The following is a 23,763-nucleotide window of genomic DNA, read 5'->3' as shown; positions in this document are numbered from 1 at the left end:
TCCATTAAAATAGTTCATTTTTTCTCGTTAAATTTATGAATATTTATCAAGGGATTCTGGGTTGGTTAATAGTATTTTCCCTTAATACATACACATGAATCCACATGCACATAATTCTGAAAAATGAGAGGTATCTGTCCTGGGACTAGACCGCTCCTAAGCTCCCGCCAGCAAGCTGTAAGGTAAACATTCCTTAATAAGCAATAGGCAAAAAATATTTTTGCCTCCCTAGATGTGAAATTTAGACAGATTCCTACCATGAATCTGTTTTTTCTCACTTCAAGATAAGGAAAAAAAGAAAAAAAAAACTGTATAAGAATTCATATATTATATGGAAAGGGTCTTCATGCTAATTAAGAAAGACCAGAAAGGGCTAGAGCTGTTGAGTTAAGCTGAAGATGAGAGACTAAAGCACAAAACCTTCAAAGACACTTCAGCAAAGGACGGAAATGAGATATTAGGCTATAAGAGTTGCCAAAGATTTGAATTCAAATTAGACCACTGCTTTTTGTTAGTTAATGTGCATGTCAGTATACTATTCTTGAATTTATCATATATGATTGTTGCATCATATATACACTGAAAACCCATGATGAACCTCTCATGAACCTGTTTCAGATGGAGGAAGAATGCCGTGGCTCTGGAAGACAGCTGACAGTGCTTTTTTGAAAGAGAACATTTTCCCTCACAGGAAAAAAAAGAGAAAGCAAAGGACTTAAAACTCCATGTAGCCTTGAAATGTCCCTCAATGCTACTTTTAAGGATTCCATTGCAAAATTATATGAAAGAAATTAGTTTGAGTGTTGATAAAGGTCTACTTCATCTTACTGAGAGCATAAAGGGATTAGCTTTTTTCATGATGTATCTGTGTCCATTTCAGACTGCAGAGTAGTCTGAATGGCAGTATAACATGGCACCTTTGAAATTTCTCCAAAGCTTCGATGTTTGTCACCAGACTTTAGTCAAGTGGTTGTTTTAATGTGCTAACATCCATGTCAGAAGCAGCTGCTGTAAATTCTGGCATTCTTGTTTGCAGACAGTTGGGACTTAGCTTTTAAGTATATGTCCAATTGTGCCTTCTAGTAAACCTAAAGGAAGTATTATGCCAAATGATGTAGAATTCTAACTGCAATTCGTGTTTTACTTCTGTGTTTTTCTGCAGATAGTAACTTCATCCTTGCAAATGCTCAGGTGGCTAAGGGATACCCTATTGTTTACTGCTCAGATGGCTTCTGTGAGCTTGCTGGTTTTGCACGAACTGAAGTCATGCAAAAGAGCTGCAGCTGTAAATTTTTACTTGGTGCTGAGACAAATGAGCAGATGATTCTTCAAATTGAGAAATCATTGGAGGAAAAGGTAGAATTCAAAGGAGAAATCATGTTCTACAAGAAGAACGGTAAGTTTTGCTTTCCTATATTGTTAGTCCAAAGGAATGAAACTTAGTATTAATGCATAAAATATACATTATACATTTCTATGTAATGATTTTGTATGTCTATAATCAGACCTACAAGAACGTATCTAAATAAACAGCTGGGTACACGTTGACACTATGTTTATGTTAGTGTTACTGTTATTATATGACAAGTTACAAAGCTGTATAGAAGAAATTCAGGGACCTAAACTGCTTTGTGAAACATTGTGTCATCTGCACTCAGCATGATACTGTATTTTCAACTTTTTCTTATATTGAAGTTCTTACCCTTTATTGCTGAAACTGTAATTAAAAAATTAATACTCATCATAAGGTGGACAGTGGCTATGTAAAATTTTCAGTCTCTTCAATAACATGGTCAGAACTTTGAATGTTCCAAGTGAATTTCCATTATCTTTGAAAGATGATGATGAACAGGAGTAGTGCCTGAGGACTGGAGGAGAACCAATGACACTCCAGTCTTCAAAATGGGCAAGAAAGAGGACTTAGGAAACTACAGACTGGTAAGCCTCACCTCCCTATGTGCTTAGCCACAGATGGGCTCAGTGAATGCATAGGTGCTAGAATTTCTAGGCATACATTTATGTCACATGTTTTCACCATAGATCCTACATTTGTCCTTACCAATAAACATTTTCCCTTCAAATATTATTACTATTATATTAAATACTTTAAAAATATTTTCTAAAAGTAACAACAAGAAGATAGCGATTTAGAGTGTTAGGAGATGACATCTTCACTTTCCCTGACTTATACAAAAAAGAGACCTGTTGCTTCATTCGTTTATGTTCATAACAGCTGTTTTTTACAGAATGAAATTTTGAAGTTATTCTGAAGTTGCTGTTAAATGCTTCTTCCTCTTGCCTGTTTGGGGAGGCTTGAGGGATAATTGCTGGTTCTGGTTTTTTAGCACTTTGAAGGAATTACCATATCATTCTTTGAACTCAGATTTCAGGAAGGTTATTCAAAGAAAGTAGTTTCAAATTTGTAAATCATGCTTTAATATAGGGAAAAAAAAAATTTAGTCTAGAAGGAGAAGAACTGCTTTTCATCAATATTGTGCAGTGATGAGTGTGAGCACAGTGAGACGAGATTTCTGTGTATGTAAATGAAAGAAGTAAAACTAACATATTCATTTCTCTGTCTTGGTACTGAATAATAAATTCTGATTCCTTTGCCCTATGAAAGGGTACTTCAAACCCATAATAGATACGATTAATAAGGCAGAAATATTGCAGATCAATTTGCTTATCTGTGAAGTAGCTGAACAACAGATAAACAGGTAAAGAGAAATTGTTCAGGATAAAAGAATTCCCACAATCCATCCTACTTGGAACCTTGTGTATAATTTTACTGGAAGCCATTCAAAGACATTTTGTGAGTATGAATAAATTTTCCACTCTTACTGAATAAACTCAAAAATGTATCTAAAAAAATTCTTGTTTTTTCAATTGAGCTGCAAGATGCAGCCACAACATTTGATAAATAATCTGTTTTGGGTTTGGTCTGGTTTGGTTTCTTCTTTCTGAAGAAAAATGGAACTTCTGAGACAGTTATGTTTATTCAACATTAGCAGGAAAAAAATTTGAAGAACTTCAGGAATAACAGCCCTAAAATGACTGTATGGATGCCTTGAGGCTTACTGAATATTGAAAATAATTGTCAGTTGGGCTAGTGTCTATTGTAATGCCAGGAACATAGGTCAGTGCAAGACAAGTGACTACAGATATCTACTTTCCACAGGGTTGCATTTCAGTGTTCCGTTAGGACTTCAGGGTGTCTTATGGAAACTAGGTATCTGGCTTTAATACACCATTCAGAGGTACAGCTGACTGCTGTGAACTGACTGCTTCCTTTAACAACCTCCTGAAATCCACCGTATTTCAGAAATGTTAAGCCCAGCAGTTAGAGAAGAGACATTTATTAGAATTTCCTAATTATAAAAAAAAGAATTCCATACAAAGACATCAATTTTCTAGCTATGTCTATTTACTAATGTAGAGAAAGTCCCTTGACAAGTTGCTTGGCAGGATAGTTCATGGCAACCTGACCTCAATGCTTCTTGACTGCTGCTCTGCCTTAAAAATGTGGCCAAAATATAAGAAAACTAAAAAGCTTTTGTGGTTGGTTTGCACACATTAGCTAAATTATAGTACAAAATACTATGGTGAAATGGAATAAAAATGAGCAATCAACACTGAAAGATGAACTGATAGTAACACCTCATTGCAATTACATAAGCCATAAATAATAGCTTGTATCTCTTTTAAAGCGTTCTCTTTATTCCCTTTTTCTTTCCTATTTTCTTCTTTTTTTAATTTTTCTCTTTTCATTTTTTTTTTGTTCCCTTCCATACAGCTCAGTAGACACTGAGAAGTTAGTTTCATTGATTTTGGGAAAGTCTTTCTCTTAAAAAGAACTTCTGCAGTGTAAGGGGAAGATAGGGCAGACTTCTGGAGAGCCCTGGTTTAGAGTTTGCAGACCCTCAGGTGAAGTGATCAGCAAAAGCCTGTGAGGAAACAAAGCAAGCGAGTGAACTTAAGTTAGGAAAAAAAAAAAAAAAAAAAAAAAGACAGCATAATACCTGTCTGCAATGTGATCTAAAACATCTGAGGTTGTTTGCTGTAATTTAATGAGACTTCAAAAAGACTGTTGCTTCCTAACTAACAGCGTTGATGTTTTGTTTGATGGCACTCGTGGTAGCATCGGCTAATATCTTCTTTCAATAGCAACATGATTTATTAAAAGCATAATTCACTGAGAGAAGACTTGTTCTCCTTGAAGCACATTGATAAGTAAATAAATCCATATGATTTTCTTACTGCATTGTTACAAAGTCATGGTCCCTTCATTGCTTACAGGTGCTTACAGATTAGTGTTTTCACATAGCTACCCTGGGCTTCCAGCAGCACTTAATAGGGATGGCTGTTAGCAATGCAGTAAGCACTTAAAAAAATAAAAAAAAGGTGTGCTTCATTTTATACTTTTTTACATGTTTGGTTTTAGGAAGAGGTGTAGATATTTATTTTGTAGTGGGATGTTTGTATTACATCATACCCGCCACTCACCTCTTCAAATTTTTTCACAATTCTACAGCCACACTGAGGCTGCCGATAGGCTAACTTTTATTTTTATAGGTTTTATATCAAGCTTTCACTAAAAGCTGATTTGTGTGCCTGTGCTTCACCATGAGGTAGGCTGTTCTTTGATTAAAGAAAGATCAAAGTGTCACTTCTCCTGATGGCTATCATCAACATCTCTTCCTCTGATATTTCCTTATTTTGTTCGTGATCCACAAATCCACTTACTGGATCATGGTGCAGACTAATTGCCACCTCCTGTGCTGACAATTGCAATGATTTCTTGCATTAGCTCCATAGTTTTTTGGAAGAGCAGCATGATGTTAATTTTAGCCCTGCCTGTTGAACCCTTTCAGTAATTTGGACAGCAAATTGCCAAAGCAGCCTGATTTTATAGAGCAGTTAAGTAATTAAAAGGTTAAAACCTACCACTCACTAACTGTTGAAGTTACTGTTTTCAGTGGACAGGTTCAGAGTCTGTTTACAGCACGTGCTCACACAGATTCAAGTGGTAAACTGGGAAGATCTGTCCTCTCTACAGCATTCTGTAATTCATCAGTGTGTATTTCAAAACATATAAACCATAAACCTGACAAGATGGAGGTATCAATTCATCACTTGACCCATTCTAATGTCACAGCTTTAGCATCTTCCTTCCTGACAGGTGCCATTGAGGAGCATGTCAAAGTTCTTGAATCATGAGCTCAACAGAAAATCATCTTTCTTAAAACTGCTGATTAATTTTAACAGATAAAACTGAAATAGTAGACAGGAACTATAGAGATACTGATATTCTCCTTAAGCAAAAAACATCCCTGACCTAACCTTGTGGAAAAAGCAGTGGAAAATAAATCATCAGTTTCTAAATCAGAGCTTTTCAAAGTAAGTGTGCAACTAACCAGCAGAATCTCTTCTTTCTCCATGTGAAATCCATTGAAAGTTGTATGAATAAACATGAGACTGTGACCAGCACCTCTTTCAGAGTCAGGAGACCTCCTGTTCTTCTTTTTCTAGGGGCTGCCACTGTCAGAGACACCAGTATTCGGGTTATGAAAATATTTTGCAAAAAGATATTTTTGTTTAAACTGTTAGCACTTCTTATTTGAAACTGAAACAGTGGACTTGCAGTGGTCTGTTTTGGTATTGCTGTGTTTTTGCTTACAGGAAATTTTTATTCATTTTTGAAGCTTCTTTTTAAGAGAATAAAGTAGCAAGCTTAAAAGCACAATAATCGCATTTGCAGACATGGCTGAGTTTAGATGATGATGAGCTACACCTACTCCTGATGTCAAAATATGAAACACAGCTTCAAAATAATTAGATGGTTTATAGGGAGAAACTGAGAAAAATGAACAAATGTGTGTGTTTGTGTTTTTTCATGTATATATATATGCATATATATGTAAATATTTAAGCATGCGTACATACGCATATATGAGAAATCATCCTGGCTTAAGAAAGTTTACTTTTATTCTAAAGGGGATAAATACATCCCTCAGTAAAATGAGAAATCATATTTACCACTGTGTTTACATGTTGGATTATGAGCTCTGAAAATCCACAAGGAATAAGGACTACAAGTTATGAACAGTTTTAACAGGTTTCAAAAATATGGTATTCAAGAGAAAGCAAATTTTACTCATTTGTGGGTTGCTCAATCCAAAGTTATATAAAAAGCAGAATTCAACTGAAGAAAGCAGAGATCAAACTGTTCAGGAAAGATTGAGGCTGACTATTTCTGATACAGTCCACACAAAGATACTGAAGAAAAAGTATTTTTGTTGTTTGTTTCTTGGGATTTTTTTTCAGTTTAAGCACAGATATTGCACATTTAAATAAATAGACATAGAAATAGAAATATTACACATTTAAGAAATAGACTGCCTCAGATGGTAACTTTCACAGGAGTTAACTAACAAATGCTGAACGCCTTGTAATATTATGATTACTATAAAGTAATGAACTTCAGGGGTCGGGGAAAGTTGTGGACTGCTAACATGAATGAATCTGCCTTGAAGACTTTTACATTTAAATAGGCTGTTTTTCATTGGGTTCACTGAGTTTTTAGATAGTTCTGCGTATTTTTTTAATTCTTTTAAATGTAACCTGGTAAACGTATTGCATCAGGGAAGCACTTATCTTCTGAAATCCAGTTATCTTTTCTAATCTAGATGGAGATAAGAAAAGGAAATTAGAGGAGACAAAAAGTAAGTAGTACACATATGGATATGAGTGTCACATGGCTTTAACAGGCATTGCTTAGCTTCTCTGTTTTGCTCAATGAAAACTGAAATGTGTCTAGAGGATTTTTGAAGTGGAGTTTCATTAAGTAGAAAAGATAGTGCAGTTATAAAGGAGAGACAGAAAACTTTAGTAAGCAAAGCTGAAATCTAAATTTTGGAGTGCATAAATTGTTTTGCATATAGATGTGCAGTGCAAACTGTACCAACTGATGTATGCAAGAAATGCAAACAACACTAAGGTTGGAAAAGTCACACACTCAAACTAGGAGTTGCCGCGTCAGAAACAGTCTGTGTCCACACAGGAATAAATGGAGACTTCGAGGTTATGATTTAAGATTCTCTGCTTAACACCAGCTGTTTGCAGGACAGTCAAGGATAGGAGAAATGTTTTGTCTTAGAGTATTCCTTCCTTGTCTCCCTCTCTCCAGCATGGAAGTGAAGGCAGACAGAATGAGACATGCTGTGCAATGGTGCATACGAGTCACTGAGTTACCTGGAAGGAGAAGGTGCAGACTACAGGGACATGAGAAAAAAGGGTGGAAATACATGGAGGGGGGCAGTTGCGCATTCTCTAGGTAGATTTGAATAATTTCATGTGGCTCTCCATAGCCTATACAGAGAGTTGCAGGGATATCTGTAATGAAAGTTTTTAAATCAGTTCCATTGCATAACACTTACCTACTTATTCATACTGAAGTGCCATTTTTACTGCGTTATTAAAGTACCTTGCCTATCACTTTTCCTCTACCAAGTTCTCACGATACCATTGTACTGTAGTTTGAGACATTTTGGAGTGGATTTACATTGACTGTTAAAATTTGTAGGGAGAGTATGATCTCTTGGCCATACAGAACTTGTGAAACAGCTTCTTGAGTCTTCTTTACTACTTCTATAGAAAATGTCAGCACAACAATCAGTGATCATATAAGGCAGTTACCTCATAGCTCATATGTGTTCTTGTTAGTTTCCTTGCTATGAGACCAAAGACTGTCAGTAGGATACAGCACACATGTTGTCATCTACAGGAGCAGAATTCAAGGAAAAAAATTGATAGATTTTGTTAATACGTACATATGATTTCAGCAGTGATGATGGAGAATAATGAGGTGCTTATTTGCTTAAAGCAGCAAAACCTTGCATTATCTGTGTTAATTGATCATTGTCATAGATGTGATGTTTATAAGACAGAAAATATTCTAATTACAGCTATACTTTTTCTTCCAGCTCCATTCCCTTTCTGTTTAGTTCAGCTGCATTTTTTTTAAATATTTGTTTTTTTCATTGCACTTTGCTCTCCACAACAAAATGTTGACACCCTGTCAGAATTGCAGAATACTGAAACCCAAATGTTAGCAGTGATGCTGGGAATCTTTGAATAAGTTAATAAAAGAGCCTGTTTGGTTTCCCCATCTTTGGCATCCTGTTCTGACAGTCTTGGAGTCTGTATTTCTTGCAGTGGAAAAGTGGAAATGAGCAGGCTAAAACTTCTCTGGCAATATCATGTGTCCAGCAGAAGGCTTATTTTGCCAGCTAGTAACTCTGTAAATAAGACTATGTAGTAATGCTGAAGATGCAATATCAACCTTAGCTATGAGATATTTCAGTTATTTATGTAAAAAAAAATTTATTTTTGTGTTGCATAACTTATCTCCAGAAACAGGGCGGTGTGTTTTAATATTTCTTAAAGGTTTCATTTCTATCTGCTTAAAAGAAATTTTTGTTTCCTATTTTTTCTTCAGGTACTTGGTCTCTTAGGCTATAAAATGTTTTGTTTGGTTAGTCTGGTATGTTAAGTGTAGAGCTTTGTGAAAGAGCTCTGCATCTTAATCCCTCTTGTTCCCACCACAGAGAGGTGGAGATGAATCACAGAAATTTATTTATTTATTTATTATTTGCTTCCCATAAGTCATGGAAGAGGCAATACAAGCAGGCTCAGTGTCTGTCTGGAGGGTGGTGTGACAAGAAAAGTCCTGAGGAAATGAAGGTCTGTATGTGCATATAGCCACTGATGGTTGGCACATGGCAAAAAGAAGGAAGAATTAAGCTTGCCTTTCTGGACAAAACTACTTACAGAACAAAAGGAGAACATAACTTTTCATCAGTATCACTGGTTCTGAGTAATATAGGAACATCTGTGGCTAAGAAAAAGTTTCCTGCAGAAAAGCTCAATCAAAATTTTGAGATGGATGCAGAGTTTAATTATTTTATTAAAGAATTAAATTGACTGATTGTCAATAATCCCATCCCACTTATGTATTAAAATGCCTCTGCAATACCCTAATATCCACCTCAGATTTCCATTCTGAGTATCTCATTGAGTATTGTCTAGGATGGGTATGACTAAAGACAAAATATTATTGTACATTAAGTGCACATAGCTCATCAATAGGGCTAATGGTCTGAATCTGTTCCTCTGTTTAACAGGCTTTACTTTCTGGTGAAAGGAACACTTGCCTCTGAAGGGTATTGACATTCTGATGGGAGGGTTTTGTATAAATTCTCCCTTTTAAATTCCTTCATCTGTTGACCTTTGTTTTGATTTCAGTTTGAGGACAGACTTCCAGCTGTCAGAGCAAGGAAAGGTAGAAAGGGCGGTTGAGAGGGTGACCATAAAGCACTCACTTTTTAATGTCTACATAAAAGGTGGACTATAGCCAAATTGCTTTATGATAAGATTACGCTTCATTTGGTCTCTTTTCTCCTTTCCTGTGATGTGCTTATATAAGCCTTGAGGACATTAAAATACATTTTGAACCTTCAGTTCATAATGCAAGAGAATGATTAGACTCTTTCTTCAAGAGTGGTGGCTTGGAGCAATAAAGAGAGTCTGTATATAAACAAACCTCCAAAAGAAATGTCTTTGATAGAGGACTCTTGACAATACACAAGACCTTTGTATGCACCATCTGAAGCAGGGAAGGAATTTCTGTCTCACAGATGAGTACACTCAAAAGAACCATAACAAAAGAGGACACTACTTTTTTTTATGAGTAGAAAGTTCTTTCGACTTATAAAATTATATGATGCCGGCTTTCAATAAAAGCTATGTAACGGATTGCATTGGATCAGTATATTTTTTTTTAAGAATGCTCCTCAACAGTGAAAGGTAGTGCACTTCTGTTCCTGACCGAGTGCAAGCGCATACTGACCTAGTCCTGACTCAAACTCAATTATCTCCTTTAGTCCTGAAGAACACTTCATATTCATTTGCTCATTTCAGAGTAAAGGCAGAAAAACAAAGAACAGGCAACAAGCTCAACACAGGACTTCAGAAGGTTAAGTTTTGAGTAATGCGAAGACCAGCAGCTACACCATGCAGGTCTTTAGCCTGGAATTCTTTAGGAGAGAAATAACCTGTGCATGTATTAAACATGTTTTCTTTAGAGATGTATCCCATTTTTTATCCATATATAAAATATTTTCAGACATCTTACAGAAGAGGAGAAGGAGAATGAAGGCAGATAATGAGAGAAAAAAGGTTAAAGAGAAACAACAAATTACAAATGATGACAGGGTGAGGAATGATTTCAGTGACGAGTGTTCACCTGCAAAGAGTTCAAATGCACTTAGATTGTACAACAAAGGAAATGCATTAAACCAGGAAACATTAAATGGATTTGTCTCTGTTTCTAATGACAAACCACGTTACAATAATTTCCCTGAACCAACAAATCTGTCATTTCTGACAATATTACCAGGTGAGCTTCTTAGTATAATTGAATTAGGTTTGTTTGATCATGACTGATGTCTATAACTTTCTTCTAGGAGCAGTCTTAATTGCTCATTTTTGTGTGTGTAGAAAAGACGTGAAAAAATTGAGAAGAGTAAAATATACGGCTGTGTATGGAGGAGGTTACAACAGCTGTTTAAAAGAACATTGTGGCTAATGGTGTTTAGAAGAAGGAATTGAGAGTGACTTCTTGTTCAAGTGAAACTCCTGCTAGAATGCAGCCAGGCAGAATGTAACCCTGCAAGAAAGAATTTGGCCAGTTTAAGAGTTATAATGATATCTCTCTAACATTTCTGACAGTAACAGCATTGGCAGTTTTTCCCAGAAGTTTTGATAAATGAGTCAAACCTGTATAAAAATTAATTAAGGACAGAAAATTAAAATGGAAGAGGGAACAGCAGAATATTCTTACTCGGTCTTCAATCTCAAAATGGGAATATTTCAACCCAATATAAAGCCAGTCTGCTTCTTCCCTTGATTTTTCTCTCCTTCTCCAGTCTTCTTTCTTCCTATTCCCAAGTCTTCCTATCCCTTCTTGAAATACTGTAAGTAGAAGCATTACTTGATGACTGAACTGTTAATATCACTCTCAGAGCTGCCTGTCTGTCTCTTGGCAAGTTTGACCAAGGTGGAAGGGGACAGATTAATTTCCTTTGAAGAATCCATTTGGACCTTCAAAAGGAAATCTGCTGTTTCACCTCACATGCTTGCCTACAGCTTTCAACAGAAAACTAGGGAACTTCCAGTTGAAAATTTAAATTAGAAATCTGAATTGCCATCTTAGTGTGCCCAGTTCATTTTCAAGACTTCAGAGTTCAGAAGACAGACTATAGAATGGGCAGTGACTAATCTGACCTCTCCAAAGCTCAGATGATCATTTGTTAGTAGTCGGTTGTGGCAGCAGTGGTCCAGGGAAATATTCTTGTTTCCTTTTATGAATGATAGTACATTTGTGCTCGTAAATGTATGCCTAAAATAGTATTTAGGGAAGGAACATGATTATGGAAGTGAGAAGACATGTCCAAAAAGGAAATTTAAAACACAAAAAGTAATGCTGTAGCAATACTTGTGTGCCTTATACATAACATTAGTGGGCTGAAAGTGGGTGGAGATAGTTAGTATTGATTGCCAAGAACTGAAAAAAAGCAAAGGTCTGGCACTGGGCTAAATATCCCAGAACAGATGGAATTGGGATCTAGGGTGTCATCTGAGAATCAACTCCTAGGCATTTATTAGCTTCTGTTCTGAGTGGTCTGCAATAACAGCTAATTTATGTATGATTTCACTGGAATCAAACAACATACCTTCCAAACAGGACATGTGACACAATCAATGACAACAATAACAATTTATTTTAAGCAGCATAATTATGCAGCAGGTGTGGGAGAGAAAGGCTGACATGAATTAAAAATATTGTCGAACACAGCATTGTTTAACCTAAGCCTTTGCAATGTGAGGAGTATAGACAGTAAGGAAAGTAGCTGATATTAATTTTACAGTGATGTGTGGTATTACAAATCTCACCATCTGTAAGATACAAGGAGTTCATTCTATTTCTATTCCAAGTCTGATGTCTGATTATTTTAAATATCTTTGAATTAGTAGAATGATCAGGTCTTCTGTCAAGAGGTTTTAATGAATATCAAGTCAGATGATTAAGGTAGAATGATTCTACGGTAAATATGAAAGCCTAAGATGTCAAGTTAACAAAGCAAAAGATACTCCAGTAAAATAAGCAACATCAGTTGAGAGTTCAAAGGAAAGTATGGTTTCAGAGAAGTAAGCAGCTTCATTAAACTCTATTAATGATCCCCACAGATAAATTTTGCATTTAAATTTAATGCCTTACTTCTAGAGGAAGCAGTATTACTGAGCTTCAACCAATGATGCAAAGAGATTTACATGAGCTGAACATCTGCGATTCCCTGACTACTGACGTTCTAAATAAGATTTTTATTTTTTTTTAGAATTACGTTAGTCATAGATTCAGTAACTCACTTTTTTTTTTCCTTCTCTCTGCTAAAAGACAGCTGTGTGAATTAAATTCATTCTTTCTTCTTGCAGGGTCTTCATTCTGGTGCCTACTGGATATCGTTCCTATAAAGAATGAAAAAGGAGATGTAGTACTCTTTCTGGCTTCTTTCAAAGATATAACAGACACAAAAGTGAAGATTGCTGCAGAAGACAAAAAGGAAGGTTTGTGTGAATTGCAACAACTTTGATAAAAACAAACACGTAGATTTTTGAGTAGCACCCAGCACAAATGACAGAAGTCCTTTGTGACCTTCTCTTTCCTTTACAAATTTAACAGATTTTTTTTCTGCTTCTCTTCTGTATAAAAATATATAATGAAATCAGCCCTGTAAGCCAATGGGAAGAGCAGACTTTATCCTAGAACTTTCATAGAAGAAAAACAAAAATGCATCTAAGAAGTTTGGCAGTCTTTAAAAACCACCATGGCTGTCAGCAATTCTCATGATTTCTTTTGTTCATTTTGTTTGGGGTATTTTTTAAGTTAATTTACCATCCTTCTCCTTCATGTTTGTACCCCTTTTAACTGTAATATTTTAAAGACCTCAGCTTTTCCGTATTGGCAATTTATTTTCAACAAGATGTTTCCTCTACCTGTAAGTCTATTGTAGAAAGACACTCTGCTTTCCATCTGGTTCATAATACCTGCAATCATTTTGTGTCATAAAAAGCAACTCAGCTGCTTTTCTTCCTAAACTTGAGGTCTTAATCAAATTGATGATTTTTCCTTTCCAATATACATGAAAAGGTTTATTTTATGGACACAGTGATTGTTTCAGAAACTGTTCCTTTAACATTTTTATGGAAGATTATAAACTAGTATCCTAGTTTATAACAGGCTATATTTTGGTAAACTGGTTAAGAGTTCCATTGGCCTTCTGGGGGAAAACTAATTAAATTGAAAATACTAGAGTCCAAGTCAGGATTCCAATAGTGTACAGCTGAGGCTTTTTTATTTCTACATGTTAACTTCCCATAATACACTCGGACTCATTCTGGAAGTTAATGAGATTACAAGAATACAGGTAGGGAAATAAGGAATTAAATTAGTCTGCAACTGTTTTTCAATCTCTAATTTGTATGCAAATTTGTAACAATTTGGGTCATTGAGATGTAGATATTGTAGCAGTATAGATTACTGCTATGATCACCGCTAAAATTCCTCTGCTGAATTTAGCTCTTTACAAGATGCTTCCTTTAGCCTTCATTGCTAATCTAGTCATTGTTTTTTGTTTTGTGAGAATTTTTGGCTCCTTGTTTGAAAACAATTATTTTAGGACAAATTTTCTCAACTTTGTTCCATCATTGTTATAAAAATGTGTGCAATAGATAGTAACCACAGAATCCCATGATAGCTGAGGTGGGAAGGCACCTCTGGAGATTGTCTACTGCAGCCCAAAGTATGGTTAAGGATTCCTTATCTCATAAGCACACAACTCTTAAAAGTCTTTCTGATCCTTGAGACAGTAGTAGTAAGGTATACTATTGCTTCTTTGCTCTGCCTCTTTGAAGCAGAATTTGAAGGCAGAAGGCATAATATTAAAATGATAGGGATCATACAATAGATTCTGTGTGAAATTGTTCCCTTGAAAACGTATTTTGTAATAACGTTGACAGTTTTCCAGCTGGTATGTGTGTTAAGTACATTTTATTGAACCAGTTAATCAATTAACAGAATAAAAACATGGCTGGAGGCTAGTATGAATCCACCATATAGGTAATAGTTTTGTGAATATTTGATTTTTGTTGACAGAAAGAATGTGTCATGCAACAATCAGACCTCCTGCAGCCTATTGTCTATGGTAGAGTTTTGATTCTGTCATTAACAGGCTTTTATCAGTTTTCTTTTAATTGACAACTCTTGCTGCACTGGCCCCTAGAGAATAATACCTGAAAGTTTGCTAAAGGATTTAAAAGCCTAGGAAAATTCATACCAGCCTTCCATGCAATCTGTTTTTGAAGTGGTTTTTCGTGTTCATTCAAAAATCTTTTATATAGCTTTACTCTGATATTCTCCTTTGGACTTTATTTGGGGCTTTTGGACTTTACTTGGGATTTTTTTGTTTGGTCTGTTGGTGGGGTTTGTTTTTTTTTTTGAGGACTACCTATAAAATATATTTTGTCTTAATGATACTGGATATGATTAACCGTTGTGTGTCATGTAGAAATAATTGTATTTATTTTATGAAATGTAGGCTAGTCACATGTGTCTATGTAAAGATCACACTTTCTGCTGTGATTTTCCTTACCTTGTGATACAAGTGATGAGAGTTTCTCAAGAGTTGTGTTAAAATGACAAAAAACTCTTGAGTGCACTTCTAACAGGAAGACTTTTAGGCAGAGTTGTAAGACTAATAAATGATAGAGAAATTCTTTTACAAATGATTTGTTGAACCCAGGATCAAAAAAGAACAGTTCAGTATTTATAAGATATGCCAGGTAAAAACATCTCACTGTACAACTGGGCTGAGTGGCTGGATTATGAAACCTTAGAGGAATGCACAAGGAAGATAATATGAGTCGGTCTATTTGTCCAATTTCAGAATACAGCAGTATCAGAGATCATGTCAATATGCCACTCCCTCTGTGTTCACCTGGCAGTAGTTTGAAGTCACGGTGTTAGCCCAGTTACTACCCCTTTTCACAGTGCTCTAGTGCATACATGGAATATCATCACGGATCTCTTCCAGTCTATTCATATCTGGATAATTCTTAGCAATGAGGAAAGTCCATTTGTCCTCTGATATATGATTTTTTTGGAAATCTAGTTCATACATTCAGAAGGATATTGTTTCTATGGCAAATTTTCTTATGTGGAAGCTGGTATTGCATGTTTTTTCAACTTATGTTTGACTTTAGCTTTGTAAACAATAAATAGATAAGTAGAGAAATAGAGAAATAAAGAAATAGAGAAATAAAAATGTCCTTAGCTACTCTGCCAACTTATTCAGTTCTCTGACTAAAAAGTTAGTAATTTATTCCTCATAATTTCTCCTGGACCTCAAAAGACCTAAGAAGTCATCTCATTATTTTATGCAAACCTTCTTTTAAAAGTAGATACTACATTATTAAATAAACCCAAAAATATATTTTTTTCAGATGGCACTCACTGTAGGGTTGACTGTCCATGTAAATCCAGAGCTGTCTGACTGTAACTCACTACTTTTTCTTCAGAACTCTTCTTTACAAAGTGTTCAAACATGGTCATATCCATACCGTCTTTCCTATTTTTGTCCATGTGGACAGTGAGCTTTAGTGCATGTATTACATAAGAGTCATGTCTTTGTAGAAAAATATTTGAAAAGGATAGTCAATGTGTCTGAATTGCAGTGGCAATCAAGTAGCTGGGGCTGGAATATAACATTGCAATATTAGCATGGCATTAATGTGGTTGTGATGATGTAAAAAAGCAGCACGCAGTTGTATTCTTGTCCCCTATATCTTTTCAATGAATACTATACTCAAAGGAATGAAAAAAAATTGCAGAAATACTGTGAAGAGGTCGAAGTCTGCAGCCTCTGTCTCACTGGGTTCCTGCTGTGAATGAAGTTATTCAGGTATACAAGTGTTTCTAGGACTATACCCTCAGACTACCCTCACCTCTTTCTGCCTCATTCACATATTTTCAGTATGTTGTGTTCTGGGCTAAATTTGAGAGATGCTGTTGGCTTTTATTAATTCTCTGACTTTATGATTACTTAGGTAAAAACAGGTAATATTTTGGATTTTGTAATATCAATGAAATGCTAGACGTTCATTTTCTCTTTCATGTCCATAAACATTGTATAGAAAACTTCCTATAGTAATGTTCTGTGATCAGACTGGGACATGATTCCATACAAAAGCACATTAGGAGTTTAATCACAACAGAGGGAAATCTAGGTATTTAATTAATGCATGTTCTGTCATTATAATACATGACCTGAGGAAAAGGTGAAAGCAGTTCTTTCAAAGGCATACAAATGAACGTTGTGAAAAATGAAGGAAAATACCAAGATTGAGGTGCTTTTTGTCGGTAATGCATAACCTTTCTGACCAGAGCAGGTTTGCTTATGTAAATATTTGGAAAGAGATGTACTTCATGGTCTCTTTTATTCCACAGCTTCTCTGCCATGGAGTGAGCATAATGGTTTTGGGTCATTTCAGTGTTAATCAGTATAGACAGCTTAAGTGCACTGTATAAGAAGATGGTTATGGTGATTCTGCTTGTATGTGATTAATTTACTTTCCAAGGAAGCTCCTGTCCCAAGTGACAGGAGGCAGGACATGAGGGAATGGCCTCAAGCTCCACCAGGGGAGATTTAGGCTGGACATTAGGAAAAAATTCTTCACAGAAAGGGTCATTGGGCACTGGAACAGGCTACCCAGGGAGGTTGATTCACCTTCCCTGGGGGTGTTTAAGACACGGGTGGACGAGGTGCTAAGGGGCATGGTTTAGTGTTTGATAGGAATGATTGGACTCGATGATCTGATGGGTCTCTTCCAACCTGGTGATTCTATGATTCTATGAATTGCAGTCAAGCTCGTAACTGGAGACCTAGAACAAGAGCAAGGTGGTATTCAGGTGCAGCCTACTGATGCCTGTGGAAGAGTTTCTGGCCCATGAGCTAGTTCCTGTCACTCTCTCAGCTGTCCTGTGAAGGAAGATTCTCAGGAGCTGGCAGGCTGGAATGGGCTTCCTTGATCATATGCTGAACATCCCTCCTCCAGATCTGGCTCTGCCTAAGGAAGGTCTTGTGATATCTTTTATTTGTCACCGCCCTACCTTCATGACTGAAAGAACAGTAGGAGTCTTATCTCCCATTTGATGGATAATCATTTCATTTTATATTTCAATGATTTAAATGTATCATACTTTATCAGGGTAATAAGAATATTATAAACCATAAAGTATTCTGGACTATTTCCAGTGCTACTCTTTGGCTACCCTAACATACTCTGATGGAGAGCAGGCATAGATTTGGTTTCAATTTAGACAGTAATGCTGCGTTTACAGTTCTTTTGCATTACTAGGGCAGCATACACCTAGTAGAGGTTACCAGAAGCTGTCAGGTTTTATTTTTCTGATTTATACTTACGGAATAGACTAATTTATTCTTTTCTTTCAAAGGAACAAGATAAGAGTTATGCCTCCACTTTCTAGCAGCTTCAAGTGAAAGATTGAAAACTCATGTTCTTAGAAAAACACACAAAAATGTCAACAGTTACAGAAACATTTATGTCTAATTGTGACATTTTTACTGCAGCCTTCCCTTACAAGATTGTTAGAAGTCTTGAGCCTAATGTTAAGACTGGCAAAGAGGTGGTGCTTTAAGATTCTTTTCTTAGAAAAGACTTCCAAGATTGTAATCTATGATGGTTGTGGCGCTATATTTAATCTCAGACAGAAAATTCAACACAGAAGGACAGCAGTTAAAGGATGTATTATCACTTTTCTGATCAAAGAAAAGGGTAGTTAAGACCAAATTGCAAAACATCCTTTTTAAGGGATATTTGGGAAGGGGATTATGACACAGAAAAGAGTGTATATAAGTGTCAAGAGACAGAGCCACAGATCTGAGCTTTTTTTAGAACAATGATTTCTCACAGTTGTTGGGGACATCCTTCTGATTTTAAGCACAGGGTAAAAATAAAACAGCTGTACTTAAAATGATAATCTGCTTCTAGTGGATTTACAATTGTAACTTTTTGCTAAGATCAGCCATGGAAAGACAAAGGAAAATCTGCCAGGTACCTAATTTTAGAATGAAACCAGAATGAAACAGCTGGGTGTTTATGAAAAATAAACTGTCTTCTTCAAAATTGTGGACTGTAAACTGAATATGTCAGAAAGAATGAAGGTTACAGACGACCACATATATACAAAGGCACACCTCGTGAACAGCATAATTTACTAAGGATCAGGATTACCTGTTTTCTTAAAGGCACTGGAAAGATCAGAAAGCAGGAAAATTCAGAAATAACATTAGTGGATTTATGTTATGAGCTATTGATACATGTTCCACTGATGGCATTCCCTGATGATATATTATGGGCACTGGAAACTCCTATTTTTTCACAGCTAACTGCAATAAAAAATCTTTAACACTTCTGTTTAAAAAGAAAAGTATCATTACTTCATAATGAATGTCACACTTTTCTATCCATGCATTTTTGTCTCCAGGAGTTGACTGACTTCCAGTACTAACACAGAGGTAGCACTAATTCTTCGCAAAGAGTGGAATTAGCATGTGATGGAAGTTGCTTGCAGTGCAAATATGCAGCTAGTACGATTCTAAATGCCATCCCAAGACCTACAGCCTGAGAAGGGTCATAACTACAGAATTCTTAGTGGCTGTAATGCTAAACCTGCATAGGGGAGGTAGGATGCATCTAAGGCAGAACAGCAGATCACTGGTACATAAAATTTAAAATTTTATAAGGAACTTGTTTTTATTTAAAAAGTGGACAGAAAATGAAAAATGAGTGTCAATAAATACAAAGGAAAAGAGAAACAACTTTAACCGAATATGTGTACATCAACTGTCTCTGCAGTAATTATTCTGGAAAGAGATAGAGTTATGGACAGCTTTCAGATCAGCGCTCAGCAAAAAGACAAATCTGAGGTTAGGAGTCATTAAGGAAAAACTGAAAGTTGGAGAAACATGGGGTTTCTTCACTTGCCTCCTCCAGCTTTCAAGTAGTTTTCTTTTGCGGTGCAACTTTTTTTCCTTCCTTTTTTTTTCCTCTTTTGTTTTTCACCTGTTCTCCTCCATAAAAAAATCCTTAGCTGGAGAAGGATCTTACATTAATTACTTGAAGCATGCTTCACTGTGAAGTTTGGAAAGTTTAGCTTCCTACACTTTCAGTTATCTATGGTTTTGTGTTGTAGAGCCAGAAATATATCAATCTTTTATAATCCATTTTTTTCTTGTTTTTCTAGGTAAATTTAAAGAAATAGCTATTTAACTGGTTGTTAATTTCTGGCTCTGTTGATTGGTTTGGGGTTTCTCTCCCCCCCTTAATTTGTATGCATTGAATTAACTTTAATTAAACCTGTTTGACAGACAGCTTCTTCCTTTATTCCCATAATTCCTCTTTTCTTAATCCCAACACATCACAAAATGTCTGCTTTCATTTATGTTGACATCAATTCACTGTAATTCTTTCAGAGTCACTGGAGTTGCTTTGAATCATAGAATCATAGAATCATAGAATAACCTACTAAAAGAATCTACTACTATAAAAGCAAGAAAAGAATTTGATTCCACGATTGACAATATGGGCATCTGAATGGAGGGAGAAACCATAAACGTTTCCAAAACACCGTTCAGTCTTTACTTGTAACAGATTTCCTGTCACCAAAGAATGTGTCAAGTGACTATGCTATTGACCACGTAGTAGAAAAAGAAATCTAAATGCAGCATATAAGAACTGGAAGTTACTAATGAATAAGTTGAAAATTAGCACATTTTGACATGATGAAAGCATAGTACAAATCAGATTCTTTGTTTTTAAGGAGTACATCACAAGAGATTTCTTTTTCCTTTCCCTGAAAAAAGATTGAGTGAGTAGGAACATCTTAAGTACATTTTAAGGTGTTACTCCTAGCCATGCTTGCCTCTGGTCTGTAATCACTATTTTATTTTCTGAAAAAGTAAAGACTATATTTTTCTTATCTATGAAATAATATGTCATAATTAATTGTTTCTGAATTGCATAAAGGCATTTGACAATTAAAACTTTGTAGTGATTTTTATTTGCCCTTCAGGAGAGGGAATTTTTTTCCCTTAACTGCGAAATATTAAGCAAAACTAAGAAAAGCTGTCTATAGTCTCTACATCTAACCCTATTTCTATCTATAAACTGTGAAAGATTAAAGTGCTATTTTCTGATATTTAATGGACTCTCACTTCTATTCTGCAGAAAAATGGAAAGGAAGAGGAAGAGCAGGCTCACATTTTGAGTCAGCACGAAGACGAAGTAGAGCTGTCTTTTACCATATCTCTGGACATCTACAGAGAAGAGAGAAGAACAAATTAAAAATTAATAATGTAGGTGTCATTTTTATCTTTCTCAAAAATGCACTCTTTGTACTATCATTTTTTTTAAAGCACTTTAAAAGGTCAGCGGGTACCCAAGAAATGTCCTAGTCATAATTTTACAGTAACAAAAGAAGCAAAGTGCAGTTCTACCTATTATGGTATTTGTTACACTTCATATAGCAAGACAGTGCATTTAGTCACACTATAAACAGACATTTATTTAACCCCAGGAAGCCACACTATAAACTTTCTCAGAACTTAATTTTAGGTTCCAACTTACCTTATTGTCCCAATTACTTTTTTTCAATAACTACTATCTGACAAAAATAAATAAACAAAAAAAAAAGAAGAAACTCAAGGTATTATTCTGGGTGAAAATCCCTAAATCCCTATGCAGTGTGAGCTCCAGAAGGTCCCACTTTATTTAGGAAACTTTTCATAAGGAAGTCTCCAACTTTATTCTGAGTAAATTTCCTAATAGAAGTATTAATGTGTCCTTCTTTAAACTACTTCTGCATTCCCCTGTTAACTATAGTCAACACTAAGTTCATAAAACACCCTTTGAATATTGCAAAAAAACAAATCAAGCAATAAACAAAACCAAAAATATAGCAGCAAAAATACTAAAGAAATATGTCCAAAAGCAGGAATAACTCTCCAGCTCCATGGACCTGTGTTCCAGGAGAAAAGTTAATGAGGGGAAAAACTATAAATGCATAGGAAATCAGTATATACATGTAAAAATTCACAAGAAAAATATCTGAGAGCCTGTTCCAACAGTGAGAGCCAATAGTTATTAGGAGGAGGGGTAGCAGAAAGAAATGTTTTTTCCTAAAGAGTATTTAATTTCTTGTTTGTATGTTATCTTCATTGAAGAGCTAAAGTCTCTGACAAAGCCTCAAGAAGAAAAGGGCATAATTTTTTATGGCTGGAGGGAGAATGCAAGACAGGCAGTTGAAAAATAGCCAAAGGGTAAAGATTATGAACACTCTGAAAAGGTGATACGCCATTGGACAAGTTCCTTTCATTGGTTGTCAAAAAAAAAAAAAAAAAGGAGCAAAGCAGATACATCCTCCTAGACATTATTACATTAGAAGTTAAAAGCCAAAAAAAAGTTGGTATAGATTAAGCTCATGAATATACATAGCTGGTGTATGGCTTGAAGTACATATAGTCACTTCTATTGAATGTAAATGTTCAGTGTTTAAAAATGTTAAATGTTTAAAAAGATGTTAAAAAGCTAAAAATTATTAAAAATATCAACTGTGGGAAAAGGGTAAAAAAATATCTGCAAAATATGGCCAGGCCTTCCAATGATATTTTCATAGCACAGTAATAATTTTTAGGAACATGAATTTAAAAATAGGTTTTGGTGACTTTCCTGTATTGTCAAAATCCTAGTGCAGATGATATAATACTAGTTTAAAATATTTGTTGTAGATTTTTAGAGCTTTGACTTAGAAGTCATAAGAGGAACAATTTCTTCTCTGTGACTAAAAAAGAGTTGATGCTAACAAAAGTGAGAATTCAGCTCACAAGTTTCATGAATGACAACAAAGTTGGAGAAGACAAGGATATCAGTATTTCAAAAGAAACACATAAAAAGGCTGTCACGGACAAGGCAAATGTAATTAAGTTTTCAGTCACACAATTGTTGTCTTTTTGTATTCATAGCAAATAACTTCAAGATCAGAAGTAATCTTAGCTAGCTGAATACACGTGTTGTTTTGTGAGGCTCTTCATTACTGGAACAGCATAACTTAGGGACACAATGATATTGGAGCAAGAATTTAGTTAGCAAATAATACAATATAGTTCACATAGCACATGCTGCTTTTCAGGAGGTTGGACGTTTCTGTTAAAGCTCTGAAGGACAGAAGCTAAAATATTATAAGGCTGGTGCATGGGACTGGAAAGATCTTTGCTGGTTAGATTACGAAGACTTGAGACACTCACCAAAGCAAGGTGTAATCTAATAGAGAAGGCAGTCAGTTCTGGAGCTGTATTATGGTCATTCTACATCAGTATTTTGGTTTAGATCAGGAATGCAATTTTAAAGAGAATCCAAAAAGTTATTCCTACTAATTATGCCTAGGTTCATACCAGTCTTGGGTAGACAAAATGAATTCTTTCAGATGAAACTAAACCAGAAGAGGTGCTCCAGCTGCTTATAACTGTTCTGTCCGCACGACCAGGCTAAAGTTAATCTGAAACAACTTCCTCATAGCTTTAAAATATGTATAAGAAGGACGTTTTGCCTTCTACATCATCTACTCCTTTCTATATATTTATTCCTATTTGCAGTACTATGTCCTCATGTATACAAAGCCTTAGCCTATCTGTCCAGAAGGAAAATATTGCTCTCCAATCTGAATTTACACAACAGAGGAAGAAATAGTTTGCTAGATTCAGTCGCCTCCTCATTCTATTTTATCTGTTCCTTATTAATCCTCTCCCTGACCCAACATTCACAAAAGTTATTCCATCAACAGAATCATCTATCTAAATAAGTTTGAGGACTAAATGAAAAAAAAAATTAGCATCAGTTGTCAGAGATTAAGTTGTATATTTTTATGCTTTAACAAAAAATATGGCTGCATTGGAAGAAATGTGTCTGCATCATAAAATTATTGGTTTGTCCAATTTAAATTTTTTCTCTCTTTTTCAGAATGTTTTTGTAGATAAACCAGCATTTCCAGAATACAAAGTTTCAGATGCAAAAAAATCCAAATTCATACTGTTGCATTTTAGCACTTTTAAAGCTGGCTGGGACTGGCTTATTTTACTGGCAACGTTTTATGTTGCTGTGACTGTACCTTACAATGTTTGCTTTATTGGCCATGATGAGCTGTCTACAACTCGAAGCACAACCGTCAGTGACATAGCAGTGGAAATTCTTTTTATCATCGGTAAGATATGTTTGGGGGTTGTTTGGGGTCTCTTTATTGACATTTAAGATTTCCACAGAACACATAATGTAGCAGTGAAAATTATCATTGTATTCATGATTTAAAGAAAACCAGTTTTAGCTGTGCAGTTTGAAATTTTATCTATACTTTAGATCTTCTTTTTTTCTGCTTTAAATTGATTCAGGTACTCCTATGATTACTCAAAAAGTACCTTTTACATTAAGAAAGGTTGAAAATCATTGTTTTACCCTGTGGAAGCCTGAAACCTTCTCAATATAAGAATATGCCCTGGAATTACTGTAGTGTTGTTA

At 35.4% G+C, this 23,763-nt stretch overlaps 1 protein-coding gene across 3 annotated transcripts in view; it reads left to right on the top strand.

The window, feature by feature from the left end:
* The window catches only part of KCNH8 (potassium voltage-gated channel subfamily H member 8), a 170,668-nt gene that overhangs the window by 59,850 nt on the left and 87,055 nt on the right, over positions 1 to 23,763 (top strand). For 2 of the 3 annotated variants that reach the window (XM_069860166.1, XM_069860165.1), the window contains exons 2-5: positions 1,163 to 1,396; positions 12,553 to 12,684; positions 20,425 to 20,552; positions 23,212 to 23,452. In XM_069860166.1, the coding sequence (XP_069716267.1) occupies positions 1,163 to 1,396; positions 12,553 to 12,684; positions 20,425 to 20,552; positions 23,212 to 23,452 (735 nt within the window). The remainder of the gene's footprint in view (positions 1 to 1,162; positions 1,397 to 12,552; positions 12,685 to 20,424; positions 20,553 to 23,211; positions 23,453 to 23,763) is intronic. The other variant, XM_069860167.1, reaches the window with a different exon arrangement.

The sequence above is a fragment of the Phaenicophaeus curvirostris genome, chromosome 6 (genome assembly GCF_032191515.1).
Source record: "Phaenicophaeus curvirostris isolate KB17595 chromosome 6, BPBGC_Pcur_1.0, whole genome shotgun sequence".
Lineage (NCBI taxonomy): Eukaryota > Metazoa > Chordata > Aves > Cuculiformes > Cuculidae > Phaenicophaeus > Phaenicophaeus curvirostris.
Note: the sequence above shows the minus strand (reverse complement) of the source record. Positions and strands in the feature narration are given on the sequence as shown.